Source organism: Sitodiplosis mosellana, unplaced genomic scaffold, assembly GCF_009176505.1.
Source record: "Sitodiplosis mosellana isolate CC-2019 unplaced genomic scaffold, AAFC_SMos_1.0 Smas_scaffold_1, whole genome shotgun sequence".
Taxonomy (NCBI): Eukaryota; Metazoa; Arthropoda; class Insecta; order Diptera; family Cecidomyiidae; genus Sitodiplosis; species Sitodiplosis mosellana.
Genome location: NW_022595244.1, coordinates 17,566,309 through 17,586,101, shown reverse-complemented (window position 1 = coordinate 17,586,101; position 19,793 = coordinate 17,566,309). Strand labels below are relative to the sequence as shown.

General features: G+C 36.3%; 2 protein-coding genes across 6 annotated transcripts; both read right to left on the bottom strand.

Annotated features, from left to right (window-relative positions):
* Positions 1-1,365: 1,365 nt before the first annotated feature.
* Positions 1,366-3,539, bottom strand: LOC129580269 (isovaleryl-CoA dehydrogenase, mitochondrial). Its single transcript, XM_055470537.1, has 7 exons — positions 3,233-3,539; positions 3,088-3,167; positions 2,855-2,980; positions 2,669-2,774; positions 2,549-2,594; positions 1,974-2,464; positions 1,366-1,888 (listed from the first exon to the last, which is right to left on the bottom strand). Exons 1-7 carry the CDS (start codon positions 3,356-3,358, stop codon positions 1,610-1,612), a joined length of 1,254 nt encoding a protein of 417 aa, XP_055326512.1. The 5' UTR covers positions 3,359-3,539; the 3' UTR covers positions 1,366-1,609.
* A 638-nt stretch (positions 3,540-4,177) lies between these two features.
* Positions 4,178-19,214, bottom strand: LOC129579397 (synaptic vesicle glycoprotein 2B-like). Of its 5 annotated transcripts, XM_055469504.1 has the most exons (8): positions 12,619-12,819; positions 11,931-12,556; positions 6,631-7,517; positions 6,394-6,542; positions 6,132-6,241; positions 5,451-6,041; positions 5,183-5,370; positions 4,178-4,598 (listed from the first exon to the last, which is right to left on the bottom strand). In XM_055469504.1, exons 3-8 carry the CDS (start codon positions 7,395-7,397, stop codon positions 4,415-4,417), a joined length of 1,989 nt encoding a protein of 662 aa, XP_055325479.1. In that variant the 5' UTR covers positions 7,398-7,517; positions 11,931-12,556; positions 12,619-12,819; the 3' UTR covers positions 4,178-4,414. The 5 variants fall into 5 exon arrangements, with proteins under 5 accessions (XP_055325479.1, XP_055325643.1, XP_055325561.1 ...); XM_055469668.1 differs by lacking the exons at positions 11,931-12,556; positions 12,619-12,819 and adding an exon at positions 18,680-19,214; XM_055469586.1 differs by lacking the exon at positions 11,931-12,556 and having other exon boundaries at positions 12,619-12,836.
* Positions 19,215-19,793: the final 579 nt, after the last annotated feature.

The following is a 19,793-nucleotide window of genomic DNA, read 5'->3' as shown; positions in this document are numbered from 1 at the left end:
ATATGTGTTGTGAATAGAAGTTGCGTTTTCATTCTCGGACATTCAAATAAAAGTCGCTGAAATAAATCCGACGTTTAAATTTGAACCGTTTTATTTTGTTGATGATTGTCTTCACTCACATTGTTTAAATTTTTCACGCAAACAGGCAAAAAGAACTGTTTCTGAATTGTTTTTAAACTTGAAGAGAAACTCCGTTGCCATTTGTATTTGCCGTTGAGCTTGTGGCTTTGAATTATTTGCGGCAGGTAAGAAAATTGTTAATCCCGTTTACCTGTCGGGATGTAGTTTCGGCTATTGGACCGAGCCGTTTGAAACTAAAGTGATCATATATATTTAAAAAACAAAGAATAAGAAAAAGCATTTGATCAATTCGGCTCTGCTGCTCATTACAAAAATGTCCTGCTTAAAAACAACACTGAGTAAAGTAAACCACAATTGAACCGCTTCGACAAAAAAACATTCCTCAGAATATTTGAGAATTGAATCGAAGCATGGCATTTGTCTACGAACAAAGAGGAACAACGTAAGTTTTTGAACCAAAGCGACACAAAGCAAATGTGAGAAACGACGTGCAACATAACGAATCATGTTGCAGTTTAAAGCCGAAACTTGCTTTGTAGCGCTTTTTTTCTCAAATTGGTGTTGTTTCTCTTTGAAAATAATCTCGGGCATGATGCAGTCCGTTTCAAAACTATGATGAATTGATAAAGAGCGCGAATTTTGATGTGGCGAAAACACCAATGGATTGGGCACATTGAATACTGTATTAGAATCGAAAAAAAATTAAACCTTTCTTTCAATTTTCGGCTGTATTGCGACCACACTGTATTGTAGACACATGGGGAGTTCGTGTGAGAACTTCGGAGCGCTGCTGTTATTGCATTGGCTTCTATGGCCAAATTTACACATGGAAATATCTCGAAAACGGCTGGGTAAATCGGCAAAATGGACCGTGGCGTCACTCCTAAATGGAGTGTTAACACCCAGCTGGTTTGATGGCCTAAAATACAAATCCAGTGGAATTTCGGCTGATCCATTGATTCTCAGGATTTCACCTGATTCCTTTAATTTCTTTGCATTGTGGTAAAATTTCATACTAAACTTAGGTAGATTGATTTTACAGATGCACATAAAAAGGAAGCACTGGAGACAAAGTCGAACCGGTGTACTTGGTACTATTTTTCGATGCAAAACGTACGTGGCAATGGCTGCCACCAAATAAATTGGAAAGATTGGGCGTGAATGATCAGCGTGACAAGAGTAAGTGAAGCGGAAAGCAAAGCAAAGCCGTTCGAAAGGCCTACGAAGATGCATTGCACTACAACAGCCAAGTGACAGATCTGAATGGTCAAGGACCCGCAGAAATTATGTAATCAGCCATTGAAATTTTATTTCGTTGGCATTTCAATTTATTTTGTATCATTTTAGACGTTAAATTTTCACCAGTTTTCTTATTCTTTGCACTTTGAAAACACTAAAAAAATTTCCGCCACGTTTAATTATTCGAAGTTAGTTACTACAATTTTTTGGCTAGGAATAAAAACGGTATAGTTTTTTATTAAAAGAATAAAAACAAATAAAACTTTTGAGTCGACTAAAACACGTTGTTTCATTCTTCGTATTCTTTATTCAATGCTCTGCCAATAAGCATTCGACGGATCTCCGACGTTCCCGCACCGATTTCATACAGTTTCGCATCTCGCATAATACGACCAGCAGGATATTCGTTGATGTATCCGTTGCCACCGAGTATTTGAATAGCATCTAATCCTAGTCTCGTAGCTGCTTCAGCACAGTACAATATCACACCAGCACAGTCTTTTGGATTCGCTTTGCCTCTGTCACATGATCGAGCTACACCGTATAGATAAGATCGACATGCATTCAACTGGAAATCAATGAACGAACAGAATGAAAAGTCTCGTTCTAATAATTATGCATAAATCAAAAAAAAAAACTAAAATAAAATGTACCGTTGTGTACATGTCCGCTAATTTGCCTTGTATCAACTGTTGCTCGCCGATCGGTTTGCCGAATTGTTTGCGTTGATGCGCATAGTCCAATGATATATCACAAGCACTTTGCATAAGTCCCACTGGGCCAGCTGCAAGTACTAGCCTTTCATAATCCAAACCGCTCATTAAAACATACACCCCTTTGTTCACTTCGCCAAGGACATTTTTGCTTGGAACTTTACAATTATCGAAGATCAATTCAGACGTATTGCTGCCTCTCATTCCTAGCTTATCAAATTTTGGCCCATTAGTAAAACCTTCGAAACCCCGTTCGATAATAAACGCAGTGATTCCATGTTGCGATTTTGCATTTGGATCGGTTCGTGCATAAACGACCAATGTATCTGCATCGGGCCCGTTTGTAATCCAACATTTCGAGCCGTTGAACACATAGTAATCTCCTTTTTTCTCAGCACGCAATTTCATTGATACCACATCACTGCCCGAACCTATACGATTGAAGCGTTATCAATGACTTAGTTCAAAGTTCAAAATCTTATTGAACATTTCATTTACAAAAAGTATTTCCTTACCGGCTTCTGACATTGCCAGTGCACCAATGTGTTCTCCACTGCACAGCTGCATTTGAATAGAAGCGATATTTTTGAATGTCAGCCACAATTTAATGTGTGTTTATAATTTTGAACACTCACTTTGGGCAAATATTTACTTTTTTGTTCTTCGGTGCCATTCCGATTGATTTGATTAACGCACAAATTTGAGTGAGCACCATACGACAACGCGATACTACCGCATGCTCTGTAGAAAGAGAAAAAGTGATGAGTTTTAAAATACTATAAATAGCTGTATTTTAGGAGGAAAATAAAAATGTCATCTACCGAGAAAGTTCCTCCATAATAATGACATGATCCAAGTATTGAGCGTCAGTTCCACCATATTTTGAGCTGGCAGTAATTCCAAGCGCTCCTAAATCACCCAATTTCCGCCAAAACGCACGTAAATCTCTAAATTTCAAACAGATCGTAATTGAATTTTGCGACAAAAACAGATATTCCATATCACAACAAAACAAAGCAAAGAAAAAAGTTGACGTCAATCAAATGTTATTTACTTGAATTCATTTTTCTGGTCAATGGATTGTGCGTGCGGCGCCAGTTCTTTTTGCGCAAAATTAAAAATAGTTTCACGGAGCTGCAAAATAAGTTCTGTTTTTCTTGTAAACTGACAATCAACATAACGAATATCTGTTTACTTACACTGATTTGATCGTCATTCAATCCGAATATCGTCTCATCAATCGGATAATGGGAAAGAAAGCGTTGCTGTACAATTGATTTGCTATAATGTTTTGTAAATAATCGTCCACTTAAAGTGCGCAACATGTTTTCGACGACAACAGAAAAAAGAATTCACTACAAGTTACACCGTTTTCTAGAGCAAATATTTGATCGGATTTATTCGTAAACAACGTATTGCGAAATTTCGAAGATATATTGAGAAAAGTGCCGTGTTGTTATCACTACCGTTGTTCGTACAACGACGACTAGACGCTGAGTGTGTGCGAAATCATCAGAACAGATTAAGCTTGCCGCACGATTGACGTACACACATACTTAACCGAGCTGGCGTGAATACGAGTGGAAAATATGGAATGATCGTTCAGCGCGCACGGGCCTCTGACTGTGTATGTATGTGAGTGTGTTTGACGAGAGTGACATGAAATCAGTGTGTTCGAATACACGTATCAAAAATCACCAGCTGATTCAATACTGTAGTTTTTTTCTGGCTGTGCGATGCGTTGTACTGATGTAGGGTCATGCCTGTGTTTGTAGTTTGACCCATGAACAAATACAATGAATAGACCGGCCCGATTGTTGCTGCTACTGATGTTGCTGCAATATCAATAATTCAGACATGATAACAGTAGTACTGCTGAAGTGTCCCGATGAGCTCATCAAAATAACGATTGATCACTTCTTGAGTGTATTCAATGCTACGGCGATGTAAACTACGGCAATGTAGGCCCAATGAATAGCATTCAAAAACAGATGCGATGCGGCATAGTTTATTTTTCTAGATTTTTGGTTTCTGTATTGATCTGTTCATATCTTACAAATGAGAAATAGTTTTGTGTCAAAAGCAAATATTTCGACAAACATATGTAGACTTAAGTGAATACGAAAAGAAAAGAAAAAAACAAGAGGGAAAAAGAATGTTTACTTTTTAACATTGGAATTCATTGAAAATCAATGGTACATTAATATTATCATTATCATTAAATTTTAATCATATAAAAAGTGAATAATATCGTCGCATGAACATGAATTCGCTTCGTTTCGTGTCGTTTTGTGTGCGCTGCTTTGTATTTGTTTTTTTGTTTATTGTTGAATGTTGATTGCTTCAATTTTCTTTTCAATTCATTTGGTGCAGGATCATCGTTACGAGAGTGCTGTTCGCGTTGTATTCGGCAGCATCAAACACATTAATCCGCCCCCAGCTAGCAGAACGGCGACAATGAACGTTGGCGCTGGACAATACAAATCGAGTAATTGGGCGATTACAATGTTCCCTATAATACCTCCGAGCCGAGCACTGATCATACTAATCGCAACGCCAGTGGCCCTGTAACAGAAAGAAAAAAAAACAGAAGGGTTGTAAAAACATGAGTGTCAATATCGATAGCGAACGTGTTTCTGTAATCGATATCAGACGAATTTTGCAATTCTAATGGCCCATTTTCCTAGCATTGTTTGCATTACGAAATGTAAACAAATTGAAGTTGAATCGATACCACGAGACACAGTCGCTCCGTCATTCATTTCTGATAAATGCATATAAATTCTCAAAAGATTTTTCAATGAACGTCATTATCTTAACGATTTTGACTCGTGTTCTGGCTGAGCAAATAAATGCACTTGTCTCGCAGAAACATGCGCAAACATGAGATTAATAGTATTTTTTCCCCCATTTCAAAATCATAAAAAATAAACATGCCATTCCATTGACATATCTTATTGAATAGATAAAGCGAATGGTCAAAACTTTTTGATCACGTATATTGTTTTCGTTCAAGTCGTTTTATTATTGCATGCGACAAGTGGTAAAAACAACGTTGAGAAGTTGCTAGTGTGTAATCTTTTACGTTTCACCGAAAAAAATAGCTTCTGAACGGAACAATCAAAATGTAATCAAACATTTATGTTTACCTGAGGTGCGTTGGAAAGACTTCTGTGATTAAGCAGTCCAGCGATGCGTTGCCGCATGCAATTACTCCCGTGAAAAATGCTGATACAATGAAGTTCTGTTGCTTATTCATAACAAAATACATTCCAGCTGAGCAGACCGCTGCACTCATTGTACTGAATATCAGAAAGAATTTTCGGCCCAATTTATCCTAAAATAGACAAAAAAAAAATACCTATAAATATTCCAATTGTTGACACTCGATTGTTGAAATGAATGAAAATAACATACCATGAATAAAATACTGATTAGGTTTGCTGGGAGTGCAGCCGATAGGGAAATAAGTGACTCCATGAAAACGGTACTCGATATGATCGATGAACAAACTCCGAGCTGTGCATGTGAGCCTGATTCAACCACATATTTCGTCACTTGACACACTGTGGCCGATTGTCCTGGATGTGCTCTCGAGAATTCATCGAAGCGATTAAAAAGTTCTGGAAACCACATCATCAAACCATAATACCCGATATGGAAGGTGAAATTGATCAAAATCGAGATAATCGTAAACTTCAAAATTGGCGGCACAAACAGCTCTCGGCTATTGTCAGCAATATTTGAAAACATCATCGAATATTTTCCCTTCTTTTTTATGGCTTCGATATCGCAGAGAGCACCATTTGCATCGTAGTCGCTAGATCGTTTAATGTCGTTGCCACCATTGCTGGTGTTCACAATGACTGGCATTAGGAATTTCTCATCGATCATCAGCTCCTTAACGGGATAGTAGTCTTTGGTTTGTCCTGTATTTGTGACGAAAATACCTCGTAATATGTTCAACGCCTTATCGCGACGACCCTGCATTATCAAAAATTTCGGACTCTGGAGGTAGATAGAGAAAAGAAAACGGTCAGCATTTATGCAAATTGAAATGGAAAAACCACACAGACTGCAACACAAGGAAATTATTACCTCAGGAAGATAGAATAGCAGCGCCGTCACAATAAACGATGGTAATGCACACAGCAGCAAAAATATTCGCCATGAATTGTATTTGAAGTATGGCGTATCGAAACCAATGCCTGTAATCAGATCAAAACAAAACAATTACAATTGAAAGTTTATCTTCATTGTTTATAACACACTTTTGAAATGCGTTCGGACAAAAATAGATAAATATTTCAAGGAGACAAACAAACGACAACAATATGGAACTATAGAAAACAAAACGCACCAGAAGGAATAATAATCCAAGCCAAACCAGCGACGAAAAGATTTCCAATTGTCCAAAAGGCGGCCATGAAACTGAGCATGGATCCCCGTCTTGATTTCGGCTGAAATTCCGCGAAATACGACCAAATCACTGGGCCACTCCCTCCCAACCTATTGTAAAATAAATGCATGTTATTATAACATTGCATCGTGCACATTTGAAATGATTTTGGGGCAAAATTGCAAGTGTGAAACTTACGCGACACCATTTAGAAATCGAAAGACCATAAACACTAGATATGTTTGGCAAAAGCTGGACGCAACAATGCAAAGGGCGTTCATGAAGGAGATGACAATTAACACTTTTCGTCTACCAAGAGTATCTGCGATGCTGCCCCAGACATAGGCACCGACCATCATGCCTATGAAAATGATCGAATTGAGCCATCCTTTGGTCTGTGTGTCTAGATCTAAGTCGCACTGCGCCGACGGCAAAATGAACGACATAGAAATCACATCCATTTCTTCGCTCGTGCTGACCAGCCCACAAATCGCAAGCAAATAGTAATGGAATTTTCCATATCCCGTCAACTCAATGGCTGTTTCGAAATCGGCTCTGGCTACATTGGCATTGGCTATCGGTGTGATTGATGAGATATTTGCAAATTTCTCACAATTCTCACTGCAGCTGCCGTTGCCATTTATTTTGGAAACGGCATACTTTTTTGCATCGTCTCCATCGTCGAATGAGAGTCGAGGTGATGTGTTTTTGTACACGGATGCGTAGTGCTTTTGGTCGGTTGTATTGCCATCAATTGAATCTTCCGGCAACTGTCTGTAGTGCTGTTCATAGTAGTTAAATTGACCGGGAATTTGACTATTCGCTGGCGGTTGATTGTTGAGATTTAAGTGCAGATTTCCAGGTTTTGTGTCGACCGACGCAGCGGCCGTCTTTTTTGCACTATTCTGCGACGAATTGCTTACATTTGAATCCTTCAGATTACTCTCACCGTCACTGTCTACCATCCTATGTGAATTTGTTAGCCGTTAATCCTAGCCGCGCACACGGAACACACGAAAACAACACCCGATCGATGGCTTGCTGTCGATGACTGACGTCTCTCTGTTGACGCAATCCACTAAATGCTACAAAAATAAACGAAATGGAAAAAAATGATAGATAGCTGAGGATATATGCTGAGCATAGAAACTCAGTAAGCTGAGATTGGGACATTTTGACTTTATGACGTGTAGTCCATATAAATGCATGATGAAATGCACGAAATTGTATGCGTGCCATCATAAATTTGCTGCTTGGATTTTATGGCCGAGTAAATTACAAACGGCACAATTACAAAATGATCGTGATAATACTTGTTTTTTTTTTACAATGTTATTTGTTCATTAATTAATATAGCAAGACAAGGAATCTTTTAATTCAAGATCTCGGTAGATTAATATCGGAGAAATGCACGTCAATCGAAAGAATTTATTGCAATTTGTCGAAATGAATGGAGATGATTTATTGATTCAAGTAATTGCTGTGTTGATGGCCTTCGTGGAAAAGAATGGATTAACCGAAAGTGAGCTCAAAATGATTCACATTACTTTCATTTTTATCACTTTCGCCATTTAACAACAGCTATCCCATGATAACTGCTAAACGATCAAAATCGATTAGTGTCTCGTACAGATATTTCATGCTAATTTAACATTATCGACTGGCATTTTTTCCACTCGATGGAGAGTCATTGTCACTATTATCAGATTTATACCGAGAAAAAAAATGGGCACTTGTCTTATATCTCTAATTGGCATAAATTAGGCATGAAATTATCTGCGATGTTCAAACACGCACAGTCAGTTGCACAGGCCATGCATTTAACACGGTTTATACTATGATCACATGGTTCAGTGGTACAGACAGTATTTGGTACGATAAAAACAAACAGAAGCAAAAACAAAACAATAAAAAGCTTGTTCGCTAAACTTATCACGAAATTATTCAATAAAATTACATTTCACATTTCGCACAGATCATGAAATGCTTATGATTAAGCGAAACACAGCGGACGATCAACGCGGTGGCTGGAACGAGATCGCGGCTGAATAAACTGTGTGAATCAAGTCCTTGATCATAGATAAAAGTCGATGTTTTCCTGGAGAAACATTGCCTCATTAGCATTCAGAATATGCTGTTTTTCCAAAACGCACACACACACAAACACACAGCTCGAATACCCGAACATAAAATGGGGAAAATTGCATTTTATTTTCATTGAATCGTTGCAATGACCTTTCAAAAAGTGTTCCCATAAATTTAATGCAATCAATTGTGTTTTGTTTTATTCTGTTTTTTTTTTTGCTGCAACTCTCAAAGACAAATCGTACTGCTGGGTTCTTCCTGAAACATACTTTTTCTATAACGAATATTTTGTAAATATTTTCCGCGATCAACACGACGAAAAAAAAGCATTATAAAATTGGTAAATGACAAAATTGGTCTAATTGAAGTATTCAGAGCAGGTCAGTAGATGCTTTGATTCAATAAAAGCTGATTTCGAGCTCATTCGTTAAGAAGATTTTGGAAGTATAAATTTGATTTTGGTGTAGGGTCCAACAAGAAGAAAAGACATCAACAACAAATGACTGACAAAATATTTTAGACTACTTATTTTTTTGAATGACTTCGAAACGTTTTTCGCGTATCAAGTTTGATTTTATTATTTATTAACAGGACGTTTATTCAATTAGCTTCGGGTAGATTTATTTTGGTGCGACAACAAAACAGGAAAAACAAATTGTCGATCGAGATTTTTAGCCTTCAATGAGAAAAAAAAATGATAATAATATCTTGTTGCTTGTTAATCGCAATCAGTCGCCGTAGTGAAATAGGAAAATTCATAAGATGCTTTTGATTCAAACCTGCCTACCGAACGGCACAATGAGTGGAATGTAAAACTTAGAGGGAGGGAGAGAGAGATAAATGCGGCCCATTCAATTTGTCTGGTATTAATTAATTTGGTATTGTTCCGCTATTATTTTGCTGTTTACATAATGGAGTGAGTGAGAGATAGAGAGAAATAGAAAAAAAAATCGCCGATTCTATTTCGGCTTTTCAGTTTTGCAAAATCTATTGGAATAAAATTGATATTTTCAAGGCATTTAAGTCTAGTTCAAATTTGCACTCTCCCATAAATCACTTTCAATTGTGCACTACAGTAGTTCAATTGCAACTCCATAGAATGTACACCACAACTGTTCCATACATAAATATCAATTTATGGGAAACTATGAGCAAATAAATTAACGACAATTAGCTACTACAACCGAATTAATAGCCCACCGCGCAGAATGACACTACTATCGAACGAAAGCCTTTCAACATTCAGCTAGCGCAAAGCGAGTGGCGTTGATTTCGTAAACAACGACTGCTTGCTGCAATTTCACTCATATTTGCAACTAATAAAAACGGAATAAATCGTGCGAGATAAGCGCGACACGTTTTTTATTACAAATAAATGTCTGTCAAGATTAGTGGTTGGCTTCGTGATGTGGACCGCAAGCTATGTGAAGTGAAATTAAATTTAATCCCGTAATTTAGATTAGGCCCCGGTCGATTGGCACATCAGTGAATCCCGATCGTTTAGGTACAGAGACAGAAAAGAAACACCTGAAACCTTGCATTTTTCGACGAAATCCCAATCTGCTAGTAACAATGATACCAGACTGTTTATTCAATTAAGAAATTACATGCTAATTGCACGTTATCTAGCCACAAAATTGTAAACTACGGCACGCGAAAATTGCCGCTTTTTTATTGAACGTAATAGATAATTATAACGATAATTATTATTATTTTCGAAATCTCTGCACCATTTGTGTGTATCACAAAAGATGTGATCTTAATCTTATTCCAAGTAACAACTGGAAATGAGATGCTATTAACGTGAGGCGATAGAATGACAACAGTTCGGCACGTATGCACTAAGGTTGGCGATATGTTTTAGGCTAAATATTCGAACTGGTTTCAAAGGTCACGGTGATCGTGCATTTTGACAGGGTAGATGAGTTCAAAAACGAGATAAGCGGCTCGTTAGGTAAAAAGAATTTAACCGTTCTCCATTTGACTGTCACCAGAGCATTTAGCATTTTTTTACATGAATAATTTCAAAGTTTGAATTTCAAACGGTTGCATTCAAATGAAGAGAGAGACAAAAGATTCGCCAATTATCATAAAAATTGAGTTTGAAATAGTCAATAAACCGCACAAACTGCAATAGAATGAAATTATTACCTCATCTAAATGTGTTTAACGAAATAATCAAATAATACGATTTAAGCAGGTTTCATTTGTATTAACAAACAAAGCAGCAGCAGCAGCCGCAACAACAACGATACCATAATGAAAATGCACATTGGGCCTACAATCTGATAAATGCCATATTTGCTGATTTATGAAACTCGCAAAAAGATTTAAAGTAAAACAAATAGACGTAGCGAAATAGAGAGATGAGGATCTCGGGATGCATCATGCGAATTGATCCGAAATGGGCGGAGAGCGAAAGATTGAATAAAAAAGCAACACGCTTGAATATTGTTAATTGTTTCTAGAAGACGATTGTTTCCCGCGCAATCGACCTAGCATCATTGAACGTGTGATTTGTTGCTCCTAACAGATTGTACAGTGCTTCATTTTGTAAACGATGGAAAGGTCTTTTGCTGAAAAATGCATAAAACTGATTAACATTTTAATTCAAACAATGTTTCAATTTTTTTTCTCTTGCTCTTTCCGTTACAAAACTTTTGTACTGTTGTTTTTTTTCGTGGCTTTTTTGCTCAAATTTCGAATGCAATAAGCTCAATCTCACTGATTAGATTAGTTTGTTGTTGTTTTTATTCTCTTGTTTTCGCCACGCAATACACGAAAGACAGACACAATTAAATTTTGGAACCGGAATTTTGTTTGCGATAGTTTTCATTCTGTTTATGATGAATACATTATGAGTTAGGTCTCGCCACAGTCATTAACCTATTTCTGATTTGTCTCTATTTTGTAAGATTCGCCAAAGAGATGCGTAGAACACGTTTGTCTAGCTCATCAAATTAACCAGAATTGATATAATCCCAATTGATAAGATTTTATCGCTGAAATTTCTGGCAAACAGAAAAAAATATGATTTGATGAACCCCCAGACACATGCCAAAAAAACGAAGTCTTCAATATTTTAGCTATCTTTATGGAGCTATAAATAATTATTTACAGTTGAAAATGAGAAAAAAGTGGTAATCAGTGATAGTCTTGAGTATTGGGTTCGTCGCGCCAAATTTTGATTCTTACGGACATTATTATCGGTACTCTTTCTCCCTCTCTCTCTCTCTGTGTGTGTGTATCCCTCAAATAAATCATTCACATAATTATCTCGCCAAAGATTCGATTCTGATCACAATCACTTAAACTAGAACATTTTGCTAATGTAATAAAAAGCGAACGAAAAAACAACGCGCAAAATTTCCATAGAAAATTTGTACCATTTAGAAACACCAATGCACACTTACATTTCACTCAATTGTGGATCTTTCTCGATTTCGAAATCACATTCAATAAAAACCAAATCCAAAGTGAGCCTAGTTGCAGTCAGATCCAACAACACATGAAAACCGATTTATGATGTGAAGAAAATGCTTCTTTGTCTATCGTATTGACGATGCGTTTTGTTTTTGGTTCTATTTTGTCGTTATTGCTAACATTATTTTAGAACAAATCACGATTCAACCTCAAACAGTAAATCACCACTAAAGCGAAAATACTGTGACAAAAATGCTATGTTGTTTTGTGCTATATTGATAATACACTAATTTAACGTTTCCATACAGTAAATCACAAAAAGATTCTTTTCTTTTTATTTCTTTTATTCGTAGAAATTTCAACTGTTGAACTTCGAACAACGGTTACTTGAAAACGGCGTTATCGTGATATTTCAATTATCACCGGCGATGAAGAAAGCTTTATAAACGTGTAAAATCGTATAATCTAACCGATTAAAATGCACACATCAAATGAATTTAAAAAAAAAAAACACAAAAAACTGAAGCACAATTTTAGCTAACAAAATAGACTTGAAACACAAAAAATTTCCAAAACCACTTTAAAAAAAAAAAATTTATGGTTGCAACAGAACAAACTAAAAAACAAAAGACAAAAGATTGATGAATTCGATTGATTGAATTAGAGTATGGGCACTACCTATCCAGTGGCCGTTTGTTTCGTTACTGACCGAATCGAGTGTGGTAACGGTGTCTGGTTCCCTCAAAAGCAACAGTGAATTCGGTGCACGTGTGTGTATATTCTATTTTCTTGCGGAAATTTCGCTCCTTTATACACTCTGTGATAGCTATTGACTGTTGGATGCAAGTGCGTCCGACTGACTGTATGCTTCTGTGTGTAGTGTGACAGTGTCCATTCCGACAACTGTCTAAATGTACAACTTGAAGTGTATGTGTGTGTGTGTGTCTGTACGTATATTGCTACCGATAACGATAAACTTAAAACCTAACGCGCAGATCATGAAAATCCATTGTATTCGCGAAATATACGATAACATCGAACGTTACCGACTCTACTTTTCATTCACAATCAATACACACACTAAATCTGAAGCTTGATTCATGTGAAATTAGCACTGAATAGTTTTGAAAAAAAAAGTGAAAAAAGACACAAACACACATACATGATCACACACGGTGAACTAAGAATCATCATTATCGCGATCAGCGGCATAAATGAATAAAATATTTTAGCAATTTAGGCATTTGCATAGTTGATTTGTGTGCGCACTCTCCATTCCGATACACTGACCGACAAATGAATGGTGAAAGAGCCCGAACAATTATATGCTCATCGAAATGATGAAAAGAGAGGAGTGTTTGAGTTCATAAAAAATTGCGTATTTTTATAAAATTATGTAAACAGTTTTTGGGATGCGGTTTTTGTTAAAGAAAGAAACACACGAGCTCATGTGATCGGATAACATATCAAATTCAGCGTTTTTGCTATTTCTCAATAAGTTTCGAGTACCGTTGAAAAGTGTCTTGTTTTTTCCCCGAAATTTATGCTAATCCCTTTGTATGGCATGCCAATGAGAGAGCCAAAATGGACAAGGTCTCAACCGCTTTCTACACTTATCAATTTTATACAACTCTTCTCACATTGCTCTTTTTTATCTCTTGGGCTATTGAACGGTTATCGCCATTTTACTGTTCACAACGATATGCTAAAGAATAGTAAATCAATACACTCGAACCAGCCAGAAGATATATGAATGGTAGTAACGATCGATGAAGAGCCCTAATTGTATGTTTTGATCAGTTCATACGTGTGTTTTTCTGTAGCTACACACCATTTCTAAATATTTGCCATTTATCGTAACTGAGTCGACACCATTCAATACGATCGAAACCGTGTGATATTGTGTATGCGCTGATAGGTGAACGTTCTAGTTAGTCCATTTGATACACGCCGATGTATTGTATTGAACCCAGAGAAATTCGAATAAATATATATATATATATATATATATATATATAGAATACGTGCAGAAATTTGGTCAAATTTATTTTGTCGAACACAGTGGATTAATCAATTAGCTGCCACTTTGCTTCGTTCAGAAGATTGACGTCATTGGTAGGTAAATGCTTGTGCGCATACACATTGAAAATTAAGCCACACATCCGGAAAGAGACGAATCTTAAGTTTTTTTTTCTTCTTTTTTAAAAAATTCTACAGATTGGATCACGCAAACAAAGCAAAGGAAGCTTCGTTCAACTAAAGTGAAAAGGAAAAGAGGAATGGAGTGCGGTTGCGGCTAATAGTGTCATCACTTGAATTAAATTCACATCGGTGTGTCCATGTGAAGCTTAAATTTATTGTTGATTTGATTAATTCTCCACTCATTCAATTGTCATTAGAAAATCGCAAGCATTTTATGAACCCTCATTCTCCTTGCTTCAAAAACTCACCGACCGCACATCTATCGCTAGTCGTTCTGGCCAAATGTACGAAATCTTTTGTGCTATTATCTATACGATTTCTGTTTCGCTTCTTCCATTTCACATTTTTCTTATGCTGTCTACTATATTGAATGGCAACGCAATGAATTAGCTAATAAAATTTGAATTGTACAATTGTACTCGATCCGATTTATACAACGTTTCATTCAATGGGCCGAGATGCATCATCAACACCATAGCATTGACGTGGACATGGCACATTTTTCCAAATCAAATACGCAGCCACTTTCGGGTACTACAATTTTGCAAAATGCGACGAGAGAAAGAGAGAGAGAGAGAGATCATGACAACAGTCACAATCTTCACGACACCGTAACAAAAAGAAACCGTTCAACAATGCCTCAATCGTGTTGATTGCCATCCCAGTCGACTGTTCCTCCATATATTTTCTTTTTATTGTGATTTTGTTCGGCTTTTATCATTTATTTACACGACCACGACAAGTGTTTGTTTATTTCTTATTTGATTAAAACATTTATTGCCACTGTCAAATCATCGCCCTCTGACTAAATTGAATCAAATTTATGATTTACGCCCATATATACTCATCTCTACAGGATTTATTAACTGTTAACGCCACGTGAAACACTCAGCTTTACAGGTTTTTTTTTCTTCTCTTCTGTGACTGAAAAGAATCAATGAAATGACCCGCAGCCGAAATCCTGAACGTTTCCAAGCATTTAAAATAAACTCCGAAAATTACTCAATTGATGGATAAATTAGACACTTTGTTTAGGATTTATTTCAGGCCATTTATTAATTTGGACCGCTTGGAACAGGATAAACTTGAACTGGCTTATCGATAAAGTCGTATGAAATTTCAATAAGTATTTACTTTTACTGCAGGCACGTTTTGTAAAGGTTCCATGAACTCTGTGAAAATTGTACGATCACTTAAACATTTCATATATGACGTTGCTGTGGCGAAATCGAAAAAAAATATCAAAAACATTTTTTGTCTCGTGATTATTGAATTAAATCAGGTGCATGACTAAAACAATTTCTTGTGCGTCGCATTCATTTACCGATTCTATTTTTGTTTTTTATTCCAGAATTCCCGATATTTTACAAAAATAACCCAACGAATTGTGAATTTGTCAAAACGTAAATTATCTTAATTATTTAATCGAAATATCTCATTCTAATTGTTGGACAATTCCGTTTCACATGTAAATGACGACGTTAGAGCCAAGAGTTGGAAATTATTTGTGCAGTTTCAAGTTGCCCAAACTGGATACACATATACTGTTGCGGAAAGAATAAATAAATGTCTATTTATAGTAGTCACTTATTTTCAAATTTCATTCATTACGACCGTTCATTCCAAAATTCAATTGGAGTTTAAGTCAATTTCGAGAGCGACCAAGTCATGTGTTGAAATTTTTGATTAGGCTGATGCTGTTTTTGCGAAGGCAAACATTCAGTGTTTCTTGAATCCTTCAAAATTATCGTCTAATTTAGCGCGAAAATTGGGTTGACGGTTATAATAATGTGACAACACTGACGACCAAAATTCACTTAAAACGTCGGCCGCACTACCAAATTTCGCTGATATCCAAATGAAGCTTATTTCGAGATGTATGTGCCAATAGCCAATTTGGAGCTTTTCGCTATGGTATGCATCAGAGTTGCGAAGTTTATCATTTCTATGGTAATTTTTGCGTGTTTCAATCTTTTGAAAAAAATGTTCAACTCGAATAAATGTGGCGGTATTTTTATTTGTTACAATAACAAATCCATTTTGCCTTATCATGGCAGTAAAATGTCAGCCAACGGCTTATTTGTTTTAGAACAATTAAATAATTACCAGAACAAAAATAACAGACAATAAATAAGCCTAAATTCACTGGATTCATAAATAACGATTGCGATAGTTGGACCCGAAAATTCGGCCAAAATTGCTCTAGCCTCGGTAATAATAGACGGTTTTGACTTATGTTCATGCTACTTGAACGAGATTCGTCGGAAGTAGTACGACCTTAATTATCGTCATTTTAGTTTAGTTAATTCGGTTGGACGACATTCTCATTGTATATTCGGATGCGTTACACAAAAGACTGTTTGACATAACAGTGAAAAATACGTGAATGCTACGTCGCACACAATCAATGCGTTCGGATGTTTATTAGCGCAAAAGAAAGAAATAAGTAGCACTGATTCCATAGCGTATGTCAGTTTAATTTATTTGCCTGAAAACTGAATATTTCTGGTTTTGAATAACGTATTGCTTTTGTGCACCCAATTGCCATGACGATGTCATCCATAAAATACGATACTTTTATGATCCCTTTGTAAAATATGAAACACAGTAGTGTTCTAGTATTTGTCCATTCTTATGATAATATTCATATGTAAGTTATGCCTGCAGTGATAAGCCGAAGGCACATTGTTCACATCTGCATAGTGTACGCCTTCTGTAAACAATGTATTTACTTTTCTTAGAACAATACACCTGCAACAATTAATAAAAGACGCGATTTAAGTCATTTGACTTCAAATAGTTTAATACGATATCAAGTTAAAGAGTATTTTACTCGTTAATAAATCATCGAAGGTAGTATGCACTTGACACAAAGTGCATAGGAGAGTACTGAATTACGAAAAACGGACACATAAACTAAAGCCAATTTACCGTTAGATAAGGGAGTATGTCATGCATTCAGTTTGAATAATGCCGCTCAAAAAAATAAATGTGAATGCCAAATCAATTCGGAATCGGAACGATATTTGTGATGATCGCAAATCGATATCTCAATCGGGCTGCCCAAATCCGATTTGAACGAGTATGTTATCTCATCGCTCGTGCTCATTTCATTTCAGAGGCGGTGTGTCAAAAGAATATCGAAAGCCAAACGAATGCAGAATTCAAGCAATTGTACAATGCGATGAATTGAAGCATAAAATGAATTTGGGTTTGTATTGTTTCTCTATTATTTTGCTTCGAGAGCCCATTCATCATATGTGAATTTGGAAGGTCTGTGCCACACGCAAATGTCAAACGCTTTATTCTATGCAACAATGGGTCATTTGTATGCGTTGAAATGTGAACTTTGTCCGAATAAATAAACTCACTTTGAATAGACGTGAATGTCCGCAGATAAAAGAGAGTTCCGTCAGAATAGACAATTGAGAATTCATTTCGGATGTTTGAAAAAAAGAAGAAGAAGAAGAATGAAGCAAGCAAATTCAAAATCGGATTAATTCGATAAAGACATTACGTGAGTCATTAGCTGGCACTAACTATGTATTCTCTACTACCAACGACGGCCGTTATCATTATATTCATATCTTGCATCGATTCAATTGGAGCACTTTTAAACGGAAAAAAATTCCACTTGATAAAGCGGTCACTTTAAGTTTCCAAACGATGGCAGCAATATCATTTTCATCATGCTCACATTTTGATGCACAATCAAGTCAAAGGAAGAAGGCGAAAAATCCCAAACATCATCAACAAATCCGATTGACGAACCTGTTTTCCGGGCATGGCATCGAATTATTAAATTGAAATTAAGGCTCTTTGTTTTGTAGCGTATAACTTTTTTTTTTATCATTCTCTCTTAATTTTGTGTTAGTGTTGTTTGATTCGAGTTTAGAAATTTTTGTATGCTAAAAATAAATGGCATTTTTCAAAAAGCAAATAAATAAACGCGTGTGTTGTAGACTTTCGTGATCATGTTGGCTAGCGAAAAAACAACGTTGTTTATTGCCAGAGCATTTGTGTGACATTACAGGATATGCCAATCAAATTTAAGCCACTAACAATAATTCGTGTGCTGTAGAAGTGGCTCGCAGTCACAGACATTCAAGCTCGGCTCCATAGTTTCGGCACCATTAAATGGACAATCTCATTTAATCAAATGTGCTGACTTTTTTTACTTAAGAAGAATCACTTCAATCATCGAACAGTTAGTTCAATGCAGAAACACCACCTCAGATACACACCTCAAGAGTCGTACGATCTCAAATGATTCGTTTTAATGCCTATTGATCAATTTCATATATCAGTTTCATGTTTCAAAGAGTTTGTATCTGATTTTGTTGCAATGCAAACGTGTAATAGCCCATTAATGAACACCTATTGGTTAAACTCAATTAATCAATGTTTGATGATCAGGCGTTGGTTATCGAGTGAGCGCTTCTTATCAATGCACAAAACACGTTCTTTGAAATCATTGAAGAGACTTGATAAAACAATAATTAAATGCCTACATAATTGAGCGATTCTTGTCGTTTACCTGAATTTTAACCCGAAAGCTGATATTCCACAAATGAGTAAAATTTCAACAGTTGTATTACGTTTTTCAGATCCAGATTATCAAAAAATGGGTATATTTTTATCAGCCGTAAATAACAACATTCAGCAAATCTTCACTTCTACACCTTTTTTTCTGCTTCGCTTCGTGCAAAATCACTGATCCAAATTACTACTCATTATGTGACTTTTGACCATTTATTAAACGCAACTTTGGTTTTTTTTCCAAACAATAACCTCACCAATCATCAATGTAATTCAAGTTTTTTTTTATTACAGTACAATGTGTTTGTAAAGTTATTTTAGTTTCGGTTTTTGAACTACACAAATTCCCATTTAAATTGAATGAGCACACAAACTTTTCGTTCCGATCGATATTTCGGCGCGAATAGGTGCGATTGCTGTAAACACACAAAGTCAACTGTTTGTGAGGAGAATTTATCGCGAGTCGAAATAATTGCACGCACACACACATTCACAACTGCAGCATGTGTCATTCCAGCTGATGTGAAAGCCCAGCCGTACAAATATATCTCTCACGATGTTTATTTATTTGTTTTGGACTCCTTTTTTTTTCGAACGAAGAGAAATTGAATTGAAATTATAATTTTTTATTTGTCTTCTCTGGTCTCGACACACGCAAGCGAATGATTGCAACCATTTCTGTAAGAAGAATTCTGGGAAATGATTAAAACAGCTAGACAACCATTTTCCAATTGAATTGTTGCATTCATTTGAATTGAGAATATCGACTATTGTGTTCGAATTTTGGTGTATTCAGCCGGCAACTTTTCACTTACGACACATAGCTCGATGGTCCATATATTCACTTACGACACATAGCTCGATGGTCCATATATATGTGTGTATCTAAACTGGTTATTTACTAACGTTGCATCGTTTTGAAGGTCATGTATAATTTAGAGATGAATTTCATCACAGAAAGCCGAATCGTGCGCAGTTTCCAATTGATGTGGAATCGACGTGTCTTAAAAGTAAAACCGAGAATGCTGGCCAAAGCAAACGTCAAGCAACGTGATGTTACCCTGATCTTGAACAACGAGTTGAATTTTGCATAGTTCATGAATCATCAAACA

Coding starts and splice junctions, on each gene's coding strand:
- LOC129580269 (XM_055470537.1), bottom strand. CDS start 3,358: ATGTTGCGCACTTTAAGTGGACGATTATTTACAAAACATTATAGCAAA. Junction 2,595..2,668: donor AAAGTAAATATTTGCCCAAA/GTGAGTGTTCAA, acceptor ATTCAAATGCAG/CTGTGCAGTGGAGAACACAT. Junction 2,465..2,548: donor ACTGGCAATGTCAGAAGCCG/GTAAGGAAATAC, acceptor TCAATCGTATAG/GTTCGGGCAGTGATGTGGTA.
- LOC129579397 (XM_055469668.1), bottom strand. CDS start 7,397: ATGGTAGACAGTGACGGTGAGAGTAATCTGAAGGATTCAAATGTAAGC. Junction 6,543..6,630: donor CGATTTCTAAATGGTGTCGC/GTAAGTTTCACA, acceptor ATTTTACAATAG/GTTGGGAGGGAGTGGCCCAG. Junction 6,042..6,131: donor TGCTATTCTATCTTCCTGAG/GTAATAATTTCC, acceptor ATCTACCTCCAG/AGTCCGAAATTTTTGATAAT.